This window comes from Hemicordylus capensis, chromosome 1, assembly GCF_027244095.1.
Source record: "Hemicordylus capensis ecotype Gifberg chromosome 1, rHemCap1.1.pri, whole genome shotgun sequence".
NCBI lineage: Eukaryota > Metazoa > Chordata > Lepidosauria > Squamata > Cordylidae > Hemicordylus > Hemicordylus capensis.
In genome coordinates, this window is record NC_069657.1 from 218,610,850 (window position 1) to 218,633,068 (window position 22,219).

The 22,219-nt window shown below is 44.0% G+C and overlaps 1 protein-coding gene across 2 annotated transcripts in view; it reads right to left on the reverse strand.

Annotated features, from left to right (window-relative positions):
* Positions 1-22,219, reverse strand: part of SATB2 (SATB homeobox 2) — a 277,520-nt gene that overhangs the window by 212,793 nt on the left and 42,508 nt on the right. For both annotated transcript variants that reach the window (XM_053283545.1, XM_053283544.1), the window contains exon 3: positions 10,269-10,445. In XM_053283545.1, coding sequence (XP_053139520.1) covers positions 10,269-10,445 — 177 coding nt within the window. The remainder of the gene's footprint in view (positions 1-10,268; positions 10,446-22,219) is intronic.

A 22,219-nucleotide genomic window follows, 5' to 3' on the forward strand; every position in this document is an offset into this window, starting at 1 on the left:
GTCATGATGGTCCATAGTCGGTAGTTTTGTCCGGCCCCTTATACAGTGCTTAAATGTTGTCTTCGCCTCCATTGCTGGGGCTGTGAAGCCTGTTTCCTGGCTCCATTTAGACGGATGCCTCAGTTGAGCGTTACTTTAGTTTCTCATGCTTGGTTAATTCTCTGACACTTAGACAGGTTATTGTTACTTTATTTATTTATTTATTTATTTATGACATTTAATATACTGCCCACTCCGAAGACTCTGGGCGGTGTACAACAGGCGGCAAACAGGCAACATTAAAAATTGCATTACATTTATAATTAAAAATTATTAAAGAACTAAAGTAACTACCAGAAAACAGAAAAATGAACTACAGTGCAAAGGCCTGGCAAAAAAGAAAAGCATTCAATAGCGATTTGAAGATCGCTAAGGAGGGTGCTAGCCGGATCTGTAGGGGGAGAGAGTTCCAAAGGAGCGGGGCAGCAACCGAAAAGGCCCTTTCACGGGTCCTAGAGCCCCGAACATCTCAGAAATCAGGGACCGACAGAAGGGACGTCTGAGCTGATCTAACTGGACGGGATGTAACTGGATGGGAGAGGCGGGTGTGTAGGTAGACAAGCGCCAGGCCCCGCAAGGCTTTGAAGGTTAAAACCAGGACCTTAAATTGAGCTAGGAAGTGAAGAGACAACCAGTGCAATGACTGTAGGAGAGGTGTTACCCTGTCATATTTTCTGGCACCCATGAGTAGACAAGCTGCTGCATTCTGGACCTGCTGCAGCTTCCTGATCATCCTCAAAGGTAACCCTAGATAGAGAGCATTACAATAGTCTAAACAGGAGATAACAAGGGCATGGGTCACTGTCATTAATGCCTGCCAATCAAGGTAAGGGCGTAATTGGCAAACCAGATGAAGCTGGGCAAAAGCACCTCTGGCTGCAGCCTCCACCTGCTGCTCAAGCAGAGGTGCAAGTCCAAAAGGACCCCCAAACCACGAACAAGCTCTTCTGAGGGCAGCGCCACCCCATCTAATACAAGGTTCACATCCAGCTGTTGGCCGTTACAAGGGCTGAATAAAAGTAGTTCAGTCTTAGTGGGATTCAGTCTGAGCTTGTTTTGATTCATCCAGACCTTAATAGCTTCCAGGCAGCGAGTAAGCACAGAAACAGAGTCCCCAAAATAGTCTGGGATGGCAATATATAGCAGAGTATCGTCAGCATATTGATGAAATCTCACCCCAAACTGGGAAATGACCTGACCCAGCCGCTTCATATAGATGTTAAAAAGGCCAGGGGCAAGAATTGAATCCTGGGGAACTACATAAAGGAGTGGCCATGGGTCAGAGCACCTGTCCTCAATGCATACCAACTGGACACGCCCACTAAGGTAAGAACAGAACCACTGTAAAACAGTGCCCCCAATACCCAACCCACGCAGGCGGTCGAGAAGGATAGCATGATTGATAGTGTCAAAAGCCACTGAGAGATCTAAAAGGGCCAAGAGAGGGACGCTACCTTCATCAAGGTCCCGAAGAAGGTCATCTACCAGAGCAACCAGTACTGTCTCTGTGCTATGTCGAGGCCTGAAGCCTGACTGATAAGAATTAAGATAGCTAGTTTCTTCTAAGACCCTCTCGAGCTGGGCACATACAACCCTCTCTAACACCTTTGCTAAAAAAGGGAGGTTGGAGATCGGCCTATAGTTGTCAAGGACCTCAGGGTCCAGGGAGGGTTTCTTCAAGTGAGGGTGAACGATCACCTCTTTAAGGGCTGCTGGCACGAAACCCTCACGTAACGAGGAGTTAACCAAATCCTGTAACCAAGAATTAACATTACCACCGGCTGTTCTAACCAGCCAGGAGGGGCAAGGGTCCAAGCAACATGTTGCCGCACCCATACCCATAGTCTTTCACGCTTAGTTAATTCTTTCACACTTAGACAAGTTACTGTTGAAAGACATTTTGTTTCTCTCTAGAAGATACGTTGTTTCCAATTATCCGAGGAGCGTAGCCGAGGTCTACGCGCTCTGGCGGTCAAAATGAAACTGACTAGTAGATGCCCAACTGCCGCATATAAACAGAAGCTCAGCACAAGAGAGGTTGGGCGGGCGCGAGGAGCTATCTAATGGGCCCGGGAGGTCCCTGTGCGGGCACGGAACCAATTATTCTAATGAGTCAACGGATCACTATCCAGATCTGTAAAACTTTAACACGAATATTTGAATTAATTTTAAAATATTGAAAAAATGAGAAGTATAACAAAATTCACATTTCACAAAATTCACATCAGATTTTTAACTCAATAATAGTTCAGGCCACAGGTAATGGGACAGGATATAAATATAATGGGACCAGATATGTGTACTGTTCATGGTACAGGTAAGGCAAATGCTGGTATAAATAAGATGACAATCAGCAAATATCAAGAATAGCTTGTGTAAACCACACCTAATCCCATGTCTTGTCACAATTTTATTTCTGTGTTTCCAAGTTTGCAATCCTACGTGCAGTTGCTTGGAAATAAAGCTCTTTATGAGCTTTAGAGTGCCTTACATCTGAATAAACATGCATAAAATTGGGTTGTTGATATGAAAGCTTAGTATCTAATTCAACAGGTACACATTTTAGTGGCAGGACAACTGGAGAATTTAACGTCTTTGTCTGCCAATTTATTTCGGGGCTCAATAAAAAGTTCTGGTTTGAACCTTTAAAAGGCCTTAAATAAACTGAAACCAGGTTATTCTAAAGACAGTTGTCTTTTGTGTGAGCCTGCCTGGGCTTTAAGAGTGGCCAAAGAGACTCTGCACTAGGGATGTGTGAACTGATTTGGGTACAAATCCAGAAGTGCCTTTGCCCAGCTCCATCTGATTCTCAATTACGCCTTTACCTTGACCGGCAAGCATTAATGTCAGTGACCCATGCCCTTGTTATCTCCTGCCTAGATTATTGTAATGCCCTCTATCTGTGGCAGGGGTGTCAAACTGCGGCCCTCCAGCTGTTTTTGGCCTACAACTCCCATCATACCCAGTCACAATAGCCAATAGTCAGGGATGATGGGAGCTGTAGGCCAAAAACAGCTGGAGGGCCGCAGTTTGACACACCTGATCTAGGGTTACCTTTGAGGATGATCAGAAAGCTACAGTGGGTCCAGAATGCAGTGGCTCGTTTACTTATGGGTGCCAGAAAATATGACAGGGTAACACCTCTCCTGCAGTCATTACACTGGTTGCTTATTCACTTCCTAGCTCAATTTAAGGACCTGGTTTTGACCTTCAAAGCCTTGCGGGGTTTGGCACCTGTCTACCTACAGACTCGCCTCACCCATCCAGTTACATCCCATCCAGTCAGATCTGCTCAGATGGCCCTTTTGTCGGTCTCCGATTTCCGAGAGGTTCGGGGCGCTAGGACCCATGAAAGGGCCTTCTCGGTTGCTGCCCTACTTCTCTGGAATTCCCTTCCCCTGCAGATTCATTTAGCTCCTTCCTTGGTGATTTTTAAATCTCTATTGAAGACTTTTCTTTTTTCCAGGCTTTTACCCTGTAGTTTACCTATTTGCTTTTTCCTCCTTTTTTGTTAGTTACTTTAGTTTTATTTAGAATGTAATTCTAATGCTGTCTTGTTTTGCATGTTTTTGTACACCGCCCAGAGTCTTCGGAGTGGGCAGTATATCAAATTTCTCTAATTAATTAATTAATTATAATTAATTAATTAATTATACACCAAATAATCCAAACACTTAAAAAAAGTGACCACACATTTTGCTCCATAACTCCACTTCTACAAGGGTTAGGGAGTAGCTTTTTTAAAAAAAATTAAAGCTGAGGATCCATGTTAGGGTTAGGATAGAGTGACTTCAAATTCCCATTATTTCCTATGGTGGGAATATAAAAAATCAGTAAAAACTAAGAAAAAATCATTAAAAATCAACCAAGTGCCCCATTCCCATGGGGACCTACCCACCACCCAAATTGTGTGCCCCTAGGACCTTTATAAGTGGTCCAAATTGATCCAAATCCAAATTGAATCAAACCTGAATCGGGGGGCAGATTCAGACACAAAACAAATCAGGGATGATTCGATTTGGGCACAAATCAAATCGAAAAAATTGATTTGTACACATCCCTGTTCTGCAGTCTAGCCCACCACTAGCAGAAATTCACTTAGATGGGACCATAAACAGGGCCCTTTCAACTGTGGCACCTTACTTTTGGAATTCCCTCCCCAGGGTGATCTGGCTGGCTTCCTCTATGGTTGCCTTTAGACAGTTAAGCAAAGACTTGTTTTGTACCAGAACGCTTTTATTCTGCAACATTATGTTTTACTTTGTGGATTGTATTGTTTTATTGCTGTTAAATGGGCCCTTAACTGATTTGTTCAGACTGGCTTTTAATTGTAATTTTTTAATCATAATTTTATGCTGGTTTTATGGTATTTTATTTTGCTGCCTTTGTTCTTTTTGTTCTAATGTTGGTTTCCTTTTCTTAATAATTGGATTTCTTGTTTTATGTTTTATCTTGCTGTAAACCACTTTGAATAAATATTTTTTTTAGATGCTGGTTTTCTTTCCTTAATAATTTGACTTCCTGTTTCATGTTTTATTTTGCTGTTAATTTATTCTGCCGAGGACCCCTTGAAACCTGAAGCCAGTCCTGGCAGCAGCCATTAAGAAGATCAGTGTTGGCCACTCAGTGCACCTCCCCACCAAAAAAAAAAAAGAATTGGGCAAGGGGAGGGAAACACACTGCAGGTAGTTAACTTTTTTTTTTTTTAATGTACAGTGTCCAGCCAGGGGAGAAAACAGGCAGCCAATCTGCTGTGAGGGAAGGAACTTCTTTCTTCCTTCTCTCAACTGCTGCAGCTTCCTCCCCACACTGCTACTGGAGAGAACAGCCTGCTAACCAAGGATTTTTCCTCACCCCTTTGCCTGGAGTATCCCACATCACCACCTCCCCGGGTTAGACATAAAAGGGCAAAAAACACAGGTACACACATGTCTCTTTTGCCCTTCTGTATCTAATCCAAGGAGGCAGTGATGTGGAGCGCCCAAAGCAATGAATTAAGGGAATAGCCTTGATTAGCAGGCTGTTCCCTCCAGTAGTAGTGTGGAGAGGAAGGAGGAAACAGGAAGTTCCCGCCTTCACAGCAGATTGGCTGCCTGTTTTCTCCCCTATTAATTTCCTTCTGGGCTGGCTGGACACTGTGAGTTATCTTCTACCTCTTCTATCACCCTTGTAGAAGTGGAGTTATGGAGCAAATGTGTGGTCACTATTTTTTAAGTGTTTGGATTCTTTGGTGTATAATTAATTAATTAATTAATTAACTGAGTTATCTTTTACCAGCCATGCATACAGTGCAGTCCTTTGGACTGGACTTCTAGTCCAAAGTCCAGTCCTCCATCATGGGGGGGGGGCAACAAATGTCCCACTGGGGACCTGGATGGTGGCCACACCAGTGGCCTGTGTTGTGCTGCCACCACTAAACACCCCACAGGAACCCACCCGCTCGCTGATGCAGCCCGCCTGCCGATGCAGCCCACCCACCTGATCTCCTTTTGTGCAACGGGGCATGGGGCACTGAGGGCCAAGTGCGGCTGGGCCTGCGCCACCTGCCCACACCTGCGCAATCACAGTGACACACATGATGCAGCGGACGTAACACATGGCACACACGTGGCACGAGAAAAGGCAGTGAGAGCGGAGGCTGCTGTCAGGAAGCTCCGAGCAAGCAGCACTAGCAGCAGCCACCCCTCACCACACCACAGAGAAAGAAACACAGAGGTAGAGAGGGAGAGAGACACCTCCCTGGGCCAAGCAGTGACTACAGGCATGAGTGGAGAGGGAGAGGCAGAAGCTAACAGTAGTGCCAGGCATGCACCTCCCTTGCTTGCCACTGTGCGCACACACACACAACCCCGACCAACAGAGAACCACCATCAGACCAGAACATTCCAGAGAACAGCAACAGGTAACAGTGAGTAAGTGGGGCGGGGGGGAGAGGTAGTGCATTCAGCTAACTGAAGTGGCAGGATTGTCCATGCAAATTGTGGTATCTGCAGGTCAGTGGGAAGTATCTTATTCAGAATTTCTTCTAAAAGTACCCCCCAAAAAGTTTCCAGTTTCCCCTGACCATGTTCTGTTATAAAAAATAGTTCATTGCAGCTTATCTTGTGGCAGTGGGAGAGCAAGAAGGCCTTTAGGTACAGGTCAGGCACCACAGCAGCCATGGGCTGTTTTCTATTCTTTTTTTCCTTGGTGGGGGGAGGGGGTACTGGCTGCTGCCTGTTACTAGTTTTGAATGACTCAACTCACTCAGCAGCTGTTACCCCCGAGTAGACCCACTGGAAAGAGTGGGGATACTCAAGTATAACATTCACTGTGTGGCTTTTACAGCTAGCATCTTTGCACCCCCATTCCCAGAAGGCAGCAGCCACCACTGGGGAGGATACTATGCTGGGCTGAATAAGGACAGTTGCACTCTTGCTCTCTCTGCTAAACGTAAGAGGCCTTGAAGAATATTTGGAAACTTCAGCCTGGTTCTACCTAGAGCTACTTGCTGGGAGCATATTATGCCTATTTTGGAAGAGCTCCACCAGCTGCCAATCTGGATCCAAATCAAGGTGTTATCAACTTTAGAGCACTTAATACTCATTACTGCCTGCTCCTGAATGGTCCTGCATTTGACAAAGTCATCAGAGGGGTCTGTACACAGAGCAAAACCATTCAGAGAGGCTTGGCTGTAGGACACATGGGGCAGGGCCTTCCTGGTTATTGCCCCCAAGCTTTGGGGTGCCATGCCATCCCCATGGATGCCTTCCCCTGACTTCCCTTGCTGCTCTTAAGAAGCAAATATACCTTGCTGTTTGTTCAGTCCTTTGCTCCTTAGGTGGTGCTAGTTTCTTTGTTTTCTTGCATAGTATTTTATGGTTTGTTGTATTGTGGGTAGTGTAGACTGTTTTAATGTGATGCTATGGATTTTATTGTTATATTTTAACCTTGTAACTACCTTGGCATAAATTTATGAAACAAACTAAAAATAAATCAATCAATAATAAATCAAAATGTAACAGGTAAGAAATATTACTTGAGTGAGAAAGAGAACTGAAGTCCTGAAGATGGAATGTTGAATAGCAAGTCTCTCTCTCACAGACTATACTTATAACTACTGTAATAGCCATATGTCCAAGCATATATTTTAGAATTAGAGTTACAGTTTCCATTTTATAAAATCTGCATAAGGTCAATGGTCAGACCTTTCAAACCATGCTAGCCTTTATTCCTAAATATATCTATTTTAAAAGATGTATATCTATTCCTGCCTCCCATCTGAACTTAATTTGAGCTTTCCTCACTGAAAAATCTGGACTGGCAATCATGGTGACACTGTACCCTTGTTAAAAATATAACACAATTCTCCTTTTCAAGAGTATTGAAGTGTTTAGATCTTATACGAACATTTTTTTTTTTTTTAGGGACAACTTCAGGACAATCTGGAGTCAGAACTAATTCAAACACTCAAGCAGACCCCAATATTATTATACTATTATATAATTAGGAATATTAATATTCCTGACTACATCAGACAAATTAGGGCCGCATGTTTAAAAGCCTATACCAAAATCTCCCTGAACATGGAGACCTAGCACATAAGGTGCAGACATGTATGCCACAGTAGTATACTTGCCTAGAGGATTGAACCATGTGCTCACCTGAACATATCAATCAATTTGTAGCTTCACCTCTACACAGGACAATGATGTCATTCCATCACCAGAGGAATTCTTCCTTTTATAAGCAAGGAATCATATCTGATTCAAGGTCATGGTGACACAACCACCCTATAGTATGCTATGCAGACTGAGAGACATATCCCATTATTAACTGGGACAGTTATTATTCTTAGATAAAAACCCATATTCTCATTTCATGCATAGAACTGATTAGAACAGTAATAGGTAAGCTACAATTTTATGTTCTTCTTATATGCCTGAAATTGCTTTTTTGAACAAATACTTTTGTACAACAGTTTTAACCTCTGGATTAATCAAATATCTTGACAGGCATATATCTGCAGACCAGCAATGAAGTCAACTGTACCGAGAAACATATACATAAGTCCACAGAAGCTAACTCCTGGATTGCCAGCAGATACCCAGGAACCCCCATTTATCCAAGTATTTTTAAAAGACTAAAATCACCCCAATAAAATGTAGCAGGCCTGCTCTCACATATGAGTGTTTTTAAGAAGACACTCAGAAATGGGCCTAGGAATAACAAGCATCTGGATTCATAGAGTAGTTTCTGGACCATAACAGATACCAAATATGCAAGCCAAGAAAATAAATGTTTAACCTATTAGCTTTTATCCAAGCTTCTATTTAGATAAGCAACAGTAGTTGCCCTGAAATAGCTAATAGCCCATTTGAATCCATCTCCTTTTCCTCTTGGAATTTCTGTAAGTTCCCAAGTGAAATTCTCAGCTACTATGGTTCAGTGAATGAAGTTGCATGCCTCCATAAGGCACCCTTTCTTGGGATCTCCTTCCCTTTGTAGATGCCAAGAATGATGCCTTGGCTGCTTAATTCAGAGTGTTCCACATGTTAGCACACAACATGTTGAGCAACTGTGTTAACCAAGATGGATAGTGCTGTCAAAGAGGAAGCTGGTTCACCATGACAGAAACAGTGGGATATAGTGACCTTTATATTCGGAAAGAAATATCATTAAAATGACATGAAGTGGTTCTTCAAAACACTTTACTTGCTTTTTTTATGTTTGGTAACTGAATGCACTGTTGCTGGGTATTACTGTTGACGATATGTTTTAATTTCTAATCAGGCTGTTAAACTGATTAGATTGACAAGAAAATCATCACTTTGTTCTGATGAAAAAAATTGCTTTAAAATTCTACCTTATGTTCTGGATTTTATTTATACCAAAAAAATGTAATTGATACCCAGATACAGTTTAAAATCCACTCACAGCCCAAGCAACTTTTCTAAGAAGCAATTCCCACTGAAAACAGTGAGACACTCCCAAATAAGCATACTTGGAATTTCAGCTTTAATTAGTTTAACTCTGCAAAGCATCCCATTATTTATCAAATGAAACAAAGACTACAGCTTTTTCCTAAACAGTATTCCCCCCTCCCCCATCATTTTGCTCAATTCTAACGGGATCTCAATTCCGAACAGATAAATAATTTCAGGCAATTTTCTCATGTAATTTTAGGTGAGTTTTCAATAATACAAAAACACAAAACAGAATTTTCAGCCTCTACACAAAGGGCATTGAATATTCTCCAGATAAATTATATGTTTAAAATAAAAGGCAACCTAACCTGTGTAGTATACAAGACTCAAAGCATTAATCCGTGCAATTAGGAACATAGGAAGCTGCCATATACCGAGTCAGACCTTTGGTCTATCTAGCTCAGTATTGTCTACACAGACTGGTAGCGGCTTCTCCTAGGTTGCAGGCAGGAATCTCTCTCAGCCCTATCTTGGAGATGCCAGGGAGGGAACATAGAACCTAGATGTTCTTCCCAGAGCGGCTCAACCCCCCTAAGGGGAATATCTTACAGTGCTCACATGTAGTATCCTATTCAAATGCAACCAAGTCAGACCCTGCTTAGCTAAGGAGACAAGTCATGCTTGCTACCATAAGACTAGCTCTCCTCTCAGTTAATATATTCATTTCTGAGCTACCGGTTAAAAAACTGGATTTTTGAAAATCAATTTCTCTATTTGAAAGGTTGATAAATGCTGGCATTTTTGTAATAAGTCTGTTCAGACCATTTAAGATAGCTTTTGTAAATATTGTGTCTCTTTGGAAAAGTTAAATATAAAATATCACATGTATCAAAACGAGGAATTTTTTTTTTATTCTTTTAAAAAGTTTTGGCAGTAAGCCCAAACTCTTTCATCAATGTGCATTCCATTAGGAGACAAATTAATGTTGCAACACAGCCATGTCTATATTTATCTAATATAATATTACTAATTATTGTGGTGTTAAAACTAGTTTTTTCAGGATATCTAATATACTCTAGTTAAACACAAAGACATCCTATATTGTCCCTTCCCAAGGCAACAGTTATGATCGAGGAAGCAGACACAAAGGTTAGAAGAACACAGATTTAATGTGCTTTCATATTATTCCTTGATCAGACTGATTAGCAGCTTCCTAGCTTTACTACTAGCTTTTTTATTTGCCTTTACAATATCATAAACCCTAGTTTCTGGAGAGTTCTTGGATATTAGCATCTAAAACAAGTAAATGCTTTTGTGCAGTACCTTGAGCCTGAGCTGCAGAGCTGTGAGAATATCCGAGAGCCAGGAGTGCAGTCTCCACAAGCTGACTAAAAAGCACATCTTTGCGAACCAGAACAAACTCTGCATGTTCTTCTCGATTATCATATTCAAGAGAAGTGTCCAGCTGCTCCACCACACAAAAGACAGGGATCATCAAACCTGGAGGAAGAGAGATTGTTAACCCACAATTAGAGAATATAAGCAAAGCACCATTGAATCAGACCAAGAGTCCATCTACCCCAGCATCCTTTTTTCACTTAGTCAGATGCTTTTGGGAAGCCCCAAGTATAGCATGAAGGCGGCAGTCCTCCCACTACTGTGTCCCCCACCCCCAGGGTATAGTATTCACAAGCATACAGCCTCTGAACATGGACATTCTATTGGCTATCATAGTTGATAGCTACTGATAGATTCAACCTCAAAAGATTCATCTAACCCTTTTTAAAAGTTATCTAAGCTAATGGTCTTCACCACAACTTAGTTTTACGTTTTAATGTAATTAACATATTTATATCCCATCTCTCAGTTAAGGATTCTTGAAGCAGCTAACATTTTAAAACAATAGTACACACTGGGCGGCACCCAAGTTTGCACAAGCAGAATAAAGCTCACACAAGGGATCTTCTATGCCCCCTCTTCCCCACCATCTCACCCTGAACGCTCCAATAACACTGTTCCTGAGGATTGGAGGACCTTCGGGAACAGCATGGGATGCAGCAGAAGGGGCTGTAGTTGGTGAGGTGACTCCACAGAAGCTGGATGAAGGCACCTTCCACAAACAGAGTTTCACTCATGGAAACTGCCTCCACTCAGATTTCCAGAGAGTCCCACCTCCATTACAGCCCCCAACGTTGCATCCCAAATGGTTCCCCCAAATGGGCCCCCAACCCCTCAGAAGGGACTTTGAGGGACTCAGTAAGGTGCAGTGAGGAGGAGGAGAGCGGCAAGGAAGATCTCTTACACAAGCTTTGTTTCCTTCACAGACGTTTGGATCCAACCCATTGAAACTACAACAATTTAAAATGAGAGTTAAGCTCATTTAAGTCAATAACATCAAACTGTTTTAACTGCTGCCTAGATGCAGTCGGACGGACACCTGATAAGCTGATATGGGCTAAGGAATTCCAAAAAATAAGACGCCACAACCAAGAAGGCTATCCTCAGTGTTGCCAACAACTGCATCTCAAAATGTGGGGGCACCATGAGCAGGGTCTCTAAAGAAGATTTGAACAACCCAACAGACTCATATGAGATTGCATGGTTCTTCAAATAGTGTTGCAGTGGCAGAGCGAGAGCTACGCCCTTACATTAGGCATAACATTAGCTGCCCTGGAGGCTTACCATGCAGCCCAGCTTACCTTTCATCCCTGCAAAAGCCCTATCCCTGCTATATCCCTGAGTCCTTCATGACCCTCAGGCTGGTTTCCCATGTAATGACAAACTGGAGTTATATGTGGTTGAGGTTTCAGTTGCTAACTCCAAATCATGATACAGACATTCACCAAACCATGGCCCACCAAACTCAAGTTCCAGGTGAGGGGAGCCCCTCCCTCTTGCACAGCCTTCGAGGCAGATCACAGCAAGCAACACAGCCAGACTATGGGCAAGGCATCACCATGTCATCACCAGTGGGGTGGCTGCATTTGGACACGATCTCAAAGGGGGCGTGTTGAGTGTAGTCATGCATTTTCTGAGTGCTCCATCTGCCCTTAGCATGTAAAGGGCATTTAAAGCCCTTTAAATGCCATGCAGGTGCTTCTTCTGCCAAGGAGAACACCACCGCCCCAAAAGTAGCCCCACACCCCAATAGCCCCACATAACCATGAATTCTCGGGGTGTTAGGGATCCAGGGGAGGGTTGAAATTCTGATTTAATTAACGGAGGATCAGGGAAGGGAACATTGAGATTTTCTAAGAGGGGATAGGTAGATGAGGGTCAGCAAAGGATGCTAGGGTGTCCGTCCCACGTAACCTGGGAAGATGTCGCGAGGGGTAACCCCACCAAAGCAGTCCATACAGACCCAACTGAAATCTTGCTGTCTGGCAGCTTGCTGCTGAGCAGGTTAGCCCTCACATGAGAGGGCCAGTCTACTGGGGAAGGCTTTGCCAGTGTAAGGGCTTTGCCAAACCCACTGACTGCGGGTTGAGCCAGCCCATTCACCAATGCATCCAAGAGGGCTCTGCTTGTGTGGGGCCCCCAAATCCCACTGATAAAAGACAGACCCCCACCAAACCTCCCCACCATCCATGTGCCATGTCCCAGCCACATGCATGGAAGGGAAAGGGGAGACACTGGGATGGACCTTTAAACCCATTCAGAATCCAAGGTCCTGGTCTGGTGTCATGCCATATGCAGATCTATGGGCATGGGGAACCATGGGAAAGGGGAGCCCCTGTTCTCCAGTCACCCCAGGACAACAGGGTGGCTGTTCTGGGGCGCTGGCAAGGGTGCACAGGCTGGCAAGGATGAATGCTACATGGGCAGACGGACTGGCAGGGTCTGGCCATTTCCACAGCAGCTTAGCCATAGACCCCATGATGAGGAAAGCACTCTCCAGAGTACCCCTCCCCACGGCTTCCCTCCACACAGCAACCTGGTTCTATTTAGAGCCCCCACGGTATCAGTGGGAGAAGGGGATGTTTTGCCATTTTGCATTAGTAGAGATTCTGCTTGGCAATTCTCTCCCCTCCCCTCTGATGGTCCTTCTCATGAGTTATGTGAGGGTGTCCTCATGGCGTCTTGCTCTCATGATTGAGCAGTGTGCCCTGGGTCGGGTGGCCCTATCTTTGAAAAAGGAGTTCAGCTTCCCACTACAAACCCTTATGACCAACCTTCATCATAAGTAAGCCTGGGGAGTGAATACCCCCCCTTCCCCAACCAGTGAAAAGAATAGAACTTTGCTCCTCAAAAATCTCTGGTGTGGGCTGCCTTTCAAACCCTTCCCAGAGGACATCCCCCCCCCCAAAAAAAAACCCATTTGTGTGAGGCATGGAACTTTAAACACATTCAAAGTTCCTGGGACTGGTCTGGCATGGCAGCATATGCAGATTTCCCAGCATGGGGATTGGCGGGATAGGGCAGCTCCTGTTTCCAGTTGCCCAAGGACGGTGGCGTCACCCCTGCAGGGCTCAGGCAGTGGTGCGTATCTCCACCTGGGCATGTGGGCTGGCAGGGCACATGGTTTGACAGCAGCTTTGTGGCAGTCACCAATACAGAGACATCACTTGCCCAAGTACCCATCCTTGTGGCTTTCTTGTATGGAGCATCCTAACTCAGTATCAGTTCCCCCAGAGAAAGGCACTTTCGTGAGAGAGTAGTCCGTGGGATAATGGGGAATTGCAGCATACAATGCAGGTACCACTTTTGTGCACCTAAAATAGCATCCAGTGCATTTTAAATTGTCCTCACAGACGGTTCTTCTCCTCACAGACGGTAAACCTAGGGGGTGCAAACCCACATGGCAAGGGGCTGGGTACCCCTTCCCCAAACTTTCTATGAAAAAAATAGAATTGGCTGCTGGAGAATCCCTGCTTGGGTCTGTCTATATCTGACCCCAGGTTCCCCCCCGCCCCAGCCATTTGCTCCCCTACTGGCACTGTGGTGGGGTGCCCTACTTATAGGGGTGTGCACAAAACCAGTTTGCCTGGCTCGGGTTGAGTCCAAACCAGACCCAAACCAAATGGGCATGTTCAGTTTTGTGCCCCCAAACAAACCACTCAGCTCAGCTCAAATTTAAGCCAGTTCGGGGGTTCTAATTTTTTTAAAAAAAATTAAACACTCATAGCTGGGTCCAGTGTCCTTGGGGGGAGGTTGCTGCAGAGGAGTCTCTGCTGTTTTCCTCTCCCCCCACAAGCCTCCCCCCAGTCTTCTGGTCATTCTAGCACTTTCTCTGGTTCTGGTGGCCATTTGGGAGGCCATTTGCCACTTTTCACTCCGGTTTAGCATTACATGTGAACCCAGCCTCAGGAACATACTTCTGGCAGTAAATATGGCTTTCGCAGGGAGCAGAGGAAAGCAAAAGTCACTTCCCCCTCCCCAAACACTGGGCCTTCAATGCAGCTAGTGTCTTGGCTCCCTACAAGGGCAGCACTCTTGTTTTTCCCTCATAACACTGCAGAGAATGTGGACCTCTCTCTCTCTTTTTACTACACTTATATACTGTTTTTGCAAATGTGCTTATATTTTATTTTTCCAGGGTCCTGATATGTATGGATAAACCAGAAGGGGACAGAGTAGAGCCAGGAGTTGAGCAGAAGGAAATACATAACAGCTGGCCAAGAAGGACAAATGATGGTAAGGGGGCTAGCACCCACCAACACCAGATGAGGGACTTGGCGTATAGGTGTCTATATACCAATGCCAGAATCCTCCAAGTGAAGATGGGTGAGCTGGAGTGCTTCATTACTAATGAAAACATAGATATAGTAGGTGTAACAGAATCCTGGTGGAATGGTGAGAACTAGTGGGACACAATTATTCCAGGATATAAATTCTACAGAAGGGACAGGGAGGGGAGGATTGGGGGAGGAGTAGCACTATATATCAAAGAAGTGATAGATTCCAAGCAGCTAGAAAACCAAGGTGGGCCAGAGTAATCCACAGAATCATTATGGGTAACATTATGAGGACTGAAAGGAAATACGTTACTAGGGATGTGCTACCACCCTCTGGATCACAACGCTGAGAGTGACCTGGAATTGGAGAAGCAAATAAAAGAAGCATCAAACAGAGACAGGGCAGTATAATGGGTGACTTCAACTACCCAAACATAGACTGGGTAAATTCATATTCACATAATGAAAGAGAGGCCAAATTTCTAGACATGCTAAATGACTGTGCCTTAGAACAGTTAGTCGCGGAACCAGCCAGGGAGATGGCAACCTTGGACTTAATCCTGAGTGATGCCTAGGACCTGGTGTGAGATGTCAGAGTTGCAGAACCATTTGGTAGCAGTGACTATAGTGTGATCCAATTCAGCATATATGCAAGTGGAGAATTGTCCAGGAAGTCCAACACAGATGTGTTGGACATCAGAAGAAGAAACTTCTCAAAAATGAGGGGACTGGTAAAAAAGAAGTTGAAAGGGAATTCAGGAAGGTCAAATCACTCAGAAAGCATGAGACTTTTTTTAAAAAAAATTTAAAACCACAATACTAAAAACTCAGTTGGAATGTATACAAAGCAGAGAGGAAAGGTACAACCAAGTTCAGGAGGACACCTGCGTGGCTAACAAGTAGAGTCAGGAAAACTATAAAAGGGAAGAAGACTTCCTTCAGAAAATGGAAATCCTGCCCAAATGAAGTGAACAGAAAGGAACATAAACTCTGGCAAAAGAAATGCATGGACACAATAAGGAATGCAAAAAGGGAGTTTGAAGAGCATATAGCTAGAAGTGTCAAGAGGAATAACAAAAACATCTTTAAATATATCAGAAGTAGAAAACCTTTCAGGGAGGCAGTTGGCCCCTTAGATGATGAGGATATGGAAAAGATTATTAAGGAGGATAAGAGATTGTAGAAAAGCTGAATAAGTTTTTTGCATCTGTCTTCACAGCAGAGGATACTGACCATATACACTATCCAGAATTGAGCTTTTAAGGTTTAGTGGCTGAAGAACTGGAACAATTTGAGGTAACAAGTGTGGATGTTCTAAACTGTCCTGAAAAACTAAAAGTTAACAAATCACCAGGGCCAGATGGCATCCACCCAAGAGTTCTGAAGGAACACAAATGTAAAATTGCCGATCTCCTAGCAAAAATCTGTAACTTATGAACCTGTAACAATCAGGTTCTATACCAGAGGACTAGAAAGTAGCCAATGTAACTCCGATTTTCAAAAAGAGATGCAAGGGGGATCCAGGAAAATAACAGGCCTGTCAGCTTAACTTTGGTGCTTGGTAAATTGATGGAAAGCATACTTAAGAACAAAATTCTTAAACATGTAGAAAAAAAGGCCTTGCTGAAGGAGAACCAGCATGGTTTCTGCAAGGGCAAGTCTTGTCTCACTAACCTTTTGGAATTATTTGAGAATGTCAACAGGCATGTGGATAAAGGTGATCCGGTTGACACAGAGGGGATTCTCACGATCAGTCAAAAGCGGGCTAAGGGAGCCTAGCCCGCTTCTGCCCAATCGTCTGCTGCCATGGGAGCTGCGCGGCTCCTGGCAGCAAACCCTCCCATGAAACTGAAGGTCAAGAAATTTAGGACTGACAAGAGGAAATACCTTTTCACCTAGTGCATAATTAATCTATGGAATTCTTTGCCATGGGATATGAAGATGGCCAGCAGCTTGGATGGCTTTAAAAGGGGCTTAGACAAATTCTTGGAGGGCAGGTCTATCAATGACTACTAGTCTGGTGGCTGTGGGCCACCTCCAGCCTCAGAGGCACGATGTTTCTAAATACCAGTTGCAGGGGAGCAACAGCAAGAGTGAGGGCATGCCCTCAGATCTTACCTATGGGCTTCTCAGAGGCATCTGGTGGGCCACTATTTGAAACAGAATGCTGGACTAGATAGTCCTTGGGCCTGATCCAGCAGGGCTATTCTTATGTTGTCATTAAGGTTGTAACTCTGACAGACACTATTCTTGGAGATGTTATTCCCTATCTATTTATCTAAATATCAAAATTAAGCAACTAACATCCACAAGACTGTTTTCAGTAGTCACCAGGCGCTTTTACACACATGGCTTTTAGCTCACATCTCCTCTGGAATGGAGAGTGCACATTTGCGCATCAGCTGGTTTTGCGCTGAAGTCCATGCAAGTTATTGGGGAGCACTTCACATGTGATTCTGGTTTTCCCCCAATTCGGGCTGCACACTTTAGCTTGGCTGGATTAAGTCTGGAGTTTTTAAAAACCCTCTATTTGCGGTGGCTTTAAAAAAAAAATAAGCCAAGGTTTCGGATATGCCCCAACGCTTCTCCCACGATGTGTGGAGGGGCCATTACCAATAACTCAGCTTCTTTCAAAGTTCACACTTTGGTCTTCACCCCCACCATTTGTTGGGTGGACTTCCAGAACATCAACTGTCAGCAGAGAGGCGCCGTTTGGCTGGAAATCCCACTCCATCCCATTGCAACCCCCCACCCCCATGCTATTCACCTTTACTACACTTTAATGACATTACCAAATTCAAGCCTACTGCCAGTGGTGGATTAACAGAGAGGCAGAGTAGGCATTTGCCTATGGCAGCAAAATTTGAAGAGCAGCAAATTTTGCCCCTCCTCAAATTTTGCCGCCCCTCTCTGTGGGCAGTGGCAGATGCAGCAAGGGTGGAGTGAGCAAAGAGAAAGTCCCCCCTTTTACCTTATTTTTTAAAAAAGGCAAACCTTATTTAAAATAAAAAGGGGGGGAAAGCCCCTTTGCCTATGGGAAGCAAAAAGTTTAATCTGCCCCTACCTGCTGCTATTGATTGGGGGGGTCGAGGGAGGGAGATATTTATAGCTCTCTCCCAAACTGCCTGTTGGGTGAGCCAAGCGTTTGGGCAAGTTGCTTGGAGAGCTCGGGGAGATTTCCCCTTCCTTCCCTTTCCATTTCACTCTCCCCTCCCTCCAGAGAGTTAATCATCTTGTTTTTCCCCATCACAACCCACATGGGTGCTTCCCCCGCTTTCCTCCCTCTTCCTCACTAGCTCCTAGATGTACTGATTTGACTTGACACACACACCCCGCCGCCATGCAACAGCGGAGTAGAGGAAAAGAGAGGACCCGCAATGTGTCCTTAGCAACTGGTGCTGCTATCACTTGTTTGCCATTTTCTTGTATTTCTAACCCATTTCAGAGCAGAGAGGAAGCCAGGAATGGGGCTGCTGCTTTATTTTAGCTCGCTCTTTAAATTCTTTATTCACTTGCCTTTTGAAATAAGGAAGTTGGCATGGTCCGAATAGGCCTTCTTGTGGAACCCGGACTTTCATGATTTAAATTTTTTTTTAAGCCACAGTCAGAGGAGATTGGAGAGTAGGATGGGAAGCAGAAGAGGGAAATCCTCAGCAAGATAAAGGCTTGAGGGGACAATGAAAGGTTGTGGAGGAGGAGCAGGAAAAGAGGGGGCAACAAAGAGTGAGACAAAAGATAATCAAGGAAGGGGTTAGTTGTGCAAGGACAACCTTACTCCAGACCCAACCCAGCCTTGAGCCTCCCTCTTCTCTTCCCTGCCCCAGTGCACGTTACAGAAAGGGAGACAGAAGGGAATGAGAGATTCAAACACACCTTGGGAGGACAAATGGCAACTGAAACCTGGGATGGGAGGCTCTTCAACACAAAATGCACACATCCCCCACAGCCAAAACCTTAACTAAGAGAAGGTTGAGAATGTGGGGAGGAACCGAAACACATGCTGTTGCTCTGGGTACTCATTCTTGCAGAAACCTGAGGTCCAAAATTTTAAAAAAATTCACAAAGGCACACCACTCAGGTGGCGTTCAAAAAAAGGGAGGCGTGGCATCACCCCTCATCTGGGAAACCATTGGCTGGAGAAAAACCCAAAGCAAGTTGTGTGAACATGCACAGAAAAAACATTCACAGGGAATGAGCAGAGGAACCGCATCTGTGGGAACGGCCCCAATAATCCCCTAAATATAAATGACGCAGTTCTAATGCAAATCTCACTCGACCCTCAGATACCCCACACCATAAAGCCTTGTGTGTAAAAGTTCCTGGAGATCAATGCAGATTCCTGAAGACTTTAAGTCAATCCTGGAGGGTTGGCAACGCTACTTGCAGTAGGGACATTTTGTTGTTTTTCATTTAAAAAAACAAAACAAAAACTTCATTGGAATTTGTTTAAAGTTTTTTTTAAAAAAACACTAAGTTCTGTGAAATAGTACTGTACTTCTTTCGTCTGTTTTCACAAAGATAATTTTAAAAGCCCTTCCACAACAATCAAAAATTAATAAATGCATTATGAAGCAGCCTTCTGAAGGAAGTTACATAACCTCAAATCATGTAAAATAAATCACCAAACAAATTGCAAATAATTTCAGTTTACTCTAACCACCAGCTTAATAGGTCCAGTTTTCCATAGATCAAATATATTACTTCATTCATAATTTAGATTGTTTTAAATTGTGCGAAGTGCTTTCCAAACTTACTCCATTCATCCTCAGAATAACCAGTGAAATACACCCGTTTGCCAGCATAAGGTTGTTTAAAAGTATCTTGACTGAAGATTACCTCTGATTTTATTGCTGAAATTGGAATTTTTACACCCCCCGAATCTTAGCATAGGCCTGCACAGCATATTAGGCCCATGGGCTAACTATGACCTCCTCCCTACTTGTGCCCCCTCCCCGGGGGAGATTCTAAATATCCTTCATTTGCTGCCTTTCTCTGCCTTTTTCTGGGAACATTGAAGGCCCATCCAAATCCATTAGAATGGAGATGGGAGAATGCTTCATGACAGCATCCACATTGCTTCTGAACTTTCCCCACAAAAATTATTATCTTCTACAATCTACGTGCACTATCCTATCTGACACTACCTCATTCCTGTGTCTACAACCATGAAAAATGTCCCTGCGGCTCTCTAAAGGCTGGTTTTATTAACTCTTCTATTTGTACAGTAAACTCATTAAGTATTATTTTATTCAAAGAAAACTAAGCTTGTCAACATGTGGGGTGGGCCTCCCTAAAGAGAGACAAGCAGTTCCTAAAGGATGAAAACCTTTGTCTGAGTAGCAGACATCTATTATAATATATTTTGTATCCTTAGGCAGAGGTGGAAAGGAAGAACAATGCATTTTATTATGTATTTTGTAAGATTGTATTGTATTTATTTTAGTAGAATGATTTTAATTCAATTTATTTTATATTAATTTAAATTAATCTTGGCCTGCCAGAACTTCAAAAGTTAAATTTTGATTAAATTCATTTTAATTTCACTTTAATTTGATTTAATTAATTGATTGGTATTAAGTAATAATCAGCACCCTAAAAAGTGACCTTGGCCCCCATAAGCCAAGTCACAGTTGGTTTCAGCCCACCAAGTCACTTGAGTTGTACACGCCTGATCTTAAGTGTCTTTTTAAAAACAGCCTGAGATGGCATTCCAGAGTCCTGGGGCAGCCACAGAAAAGACCAAGTTCTGGAACAGCCACCAAATGAGCCAGTAGTAGCCATAACTGGACCTCCTCAGATGATCTTAATAGGCGGGAGGGTTTATGACAAAGGAGGTGCTCTCTTAAATACCCTGGACCCAAGCCATTCAGGGCTTTATAGGTAATAACTAGCACCTTGTATTTTGCTTGGAAATATACTGGCAGCCAGTGCAGTTCAAGAATGATGTTATATGGTCTCTTCAGGTTATCTCAGAGACCAGTCTGCTGTATTCTGCACCAACTGTAGTTTCCAGACTACGTACAAAGGCTGCCCCACGTAGAGGGGGTTACTGTAGTCAAGCCTGGAGATTACTTGCATATGCACCACTGTTTAAAGATCATTTTCCTTCAGAAATAGGTGTAGCTGGTGTATCAGCCGAAGCTGATAAAAAGCGCTCTTGGCCACTGCCTCGACGTGAGAAACCAGGGAGAGTTTGGGATGCAGGAGCGCTCCCAGACTACATACCTGGTCTTTCAGAGGGAGTGTAACCCATCCAGAACAGGCAGATCTAAATCATATCTTGAGTTATGACCCCCAAAAGTCAGTACCTCTGTCTTATTTGGATTAAATTTCAGTTTGTTATCCCTCATCCAGCTCACTACTGCCTCAAGGCAGGCATTTAGGGAAGTTATACCATTAGCTGATGAAGATGATCTGGAGAAATAGATTTAGGTGTCATCAGCATATTGATAACACCCTGCATCAAACCTCCCGATGATCTTTCCCAGTAGTTTCATGCTGATGTTAAAAAGCATTGGAGACAGTATGGACATTGTGGAACTCATACAGTAACTCCCACTTTGCAGAGCAACAGTGTCTATGGGTGTGCATGGAACTGGCCGGTCCTACATGGGTAGCTTTTTATCCTACCTTGCTTCCACACAGTCATTTCTATCCAGGTTTTCCTCTTAACTTGCTTCTGCACAACCAAAAATTGGGAGCACACACAGCTCCCCAAACCAGGCAGAACACCGTTTTTGATTTAGGCTTTTCTCACATGCAGCCTAAACCAGGCTTGGGAAGCCCAGCCTGGGTTAGGCTGCATGTAAGAACCACCAGAAAAAATAAAGCTCGCGAACACGCCCCCCCCGAACTGGCTGGAGCAGGGGCAAGTTCGGTTCGACCCCGTACAGTCGAACCTGTTTGCACATTATTATTATTATTATTATTATTTTTACATTTATATCCCGCTCTTCCTCCAAGGAGCCCAGAGCGGTGTACTACATACTTGAATTTCTCTTTCACAACAACCCTGTGAAGTAGGTTAGGCTGAGGGAGAAGTGACTGGCCCAGAGTCACCCAGCTAGTTTCATGGCTGAATGGGGATTTGAACTCAGGTCTCCCTGGTCCTAGTCCAGCACTCTAACCACTATACCACGCTGGCTCTCTTGTATCCCTAACAGTGTCCAAGTGACACCATCTGGAATCTGCCAGAGAGGTAAGAATGGAACCACTGCAAAACAGTGCCACCCAATCCCAACTCCCTCAGGCGACTCAGAAGGATACCATGGTCAATGGTTCCGAAAGCCACTTAGAGATCCCAAAGGATCAACAAAGTCATACTCCCTCTGTCAATATTCAGTTGGAGATCATCCATCAGGCCAACCAAGGCAGTCTCAACCCCATAGCCCACCTGAAAGCCAGTTTGAAACAGGTCTGTATAATATGTTTCCTCCAAAACTGCCTGAAGCTCAGAGGCTACCACCCTCTCAATCACCTTGCCCAACCATGGAAGATTTGAGACAGGTCTGTAATTGACTAACTCTGAGGGATCCAGTGCAGGTTTCTTCAAGTAAGATCTAATAATAGTAGTATCCTTAAATGGCAAGTGAATGTCCG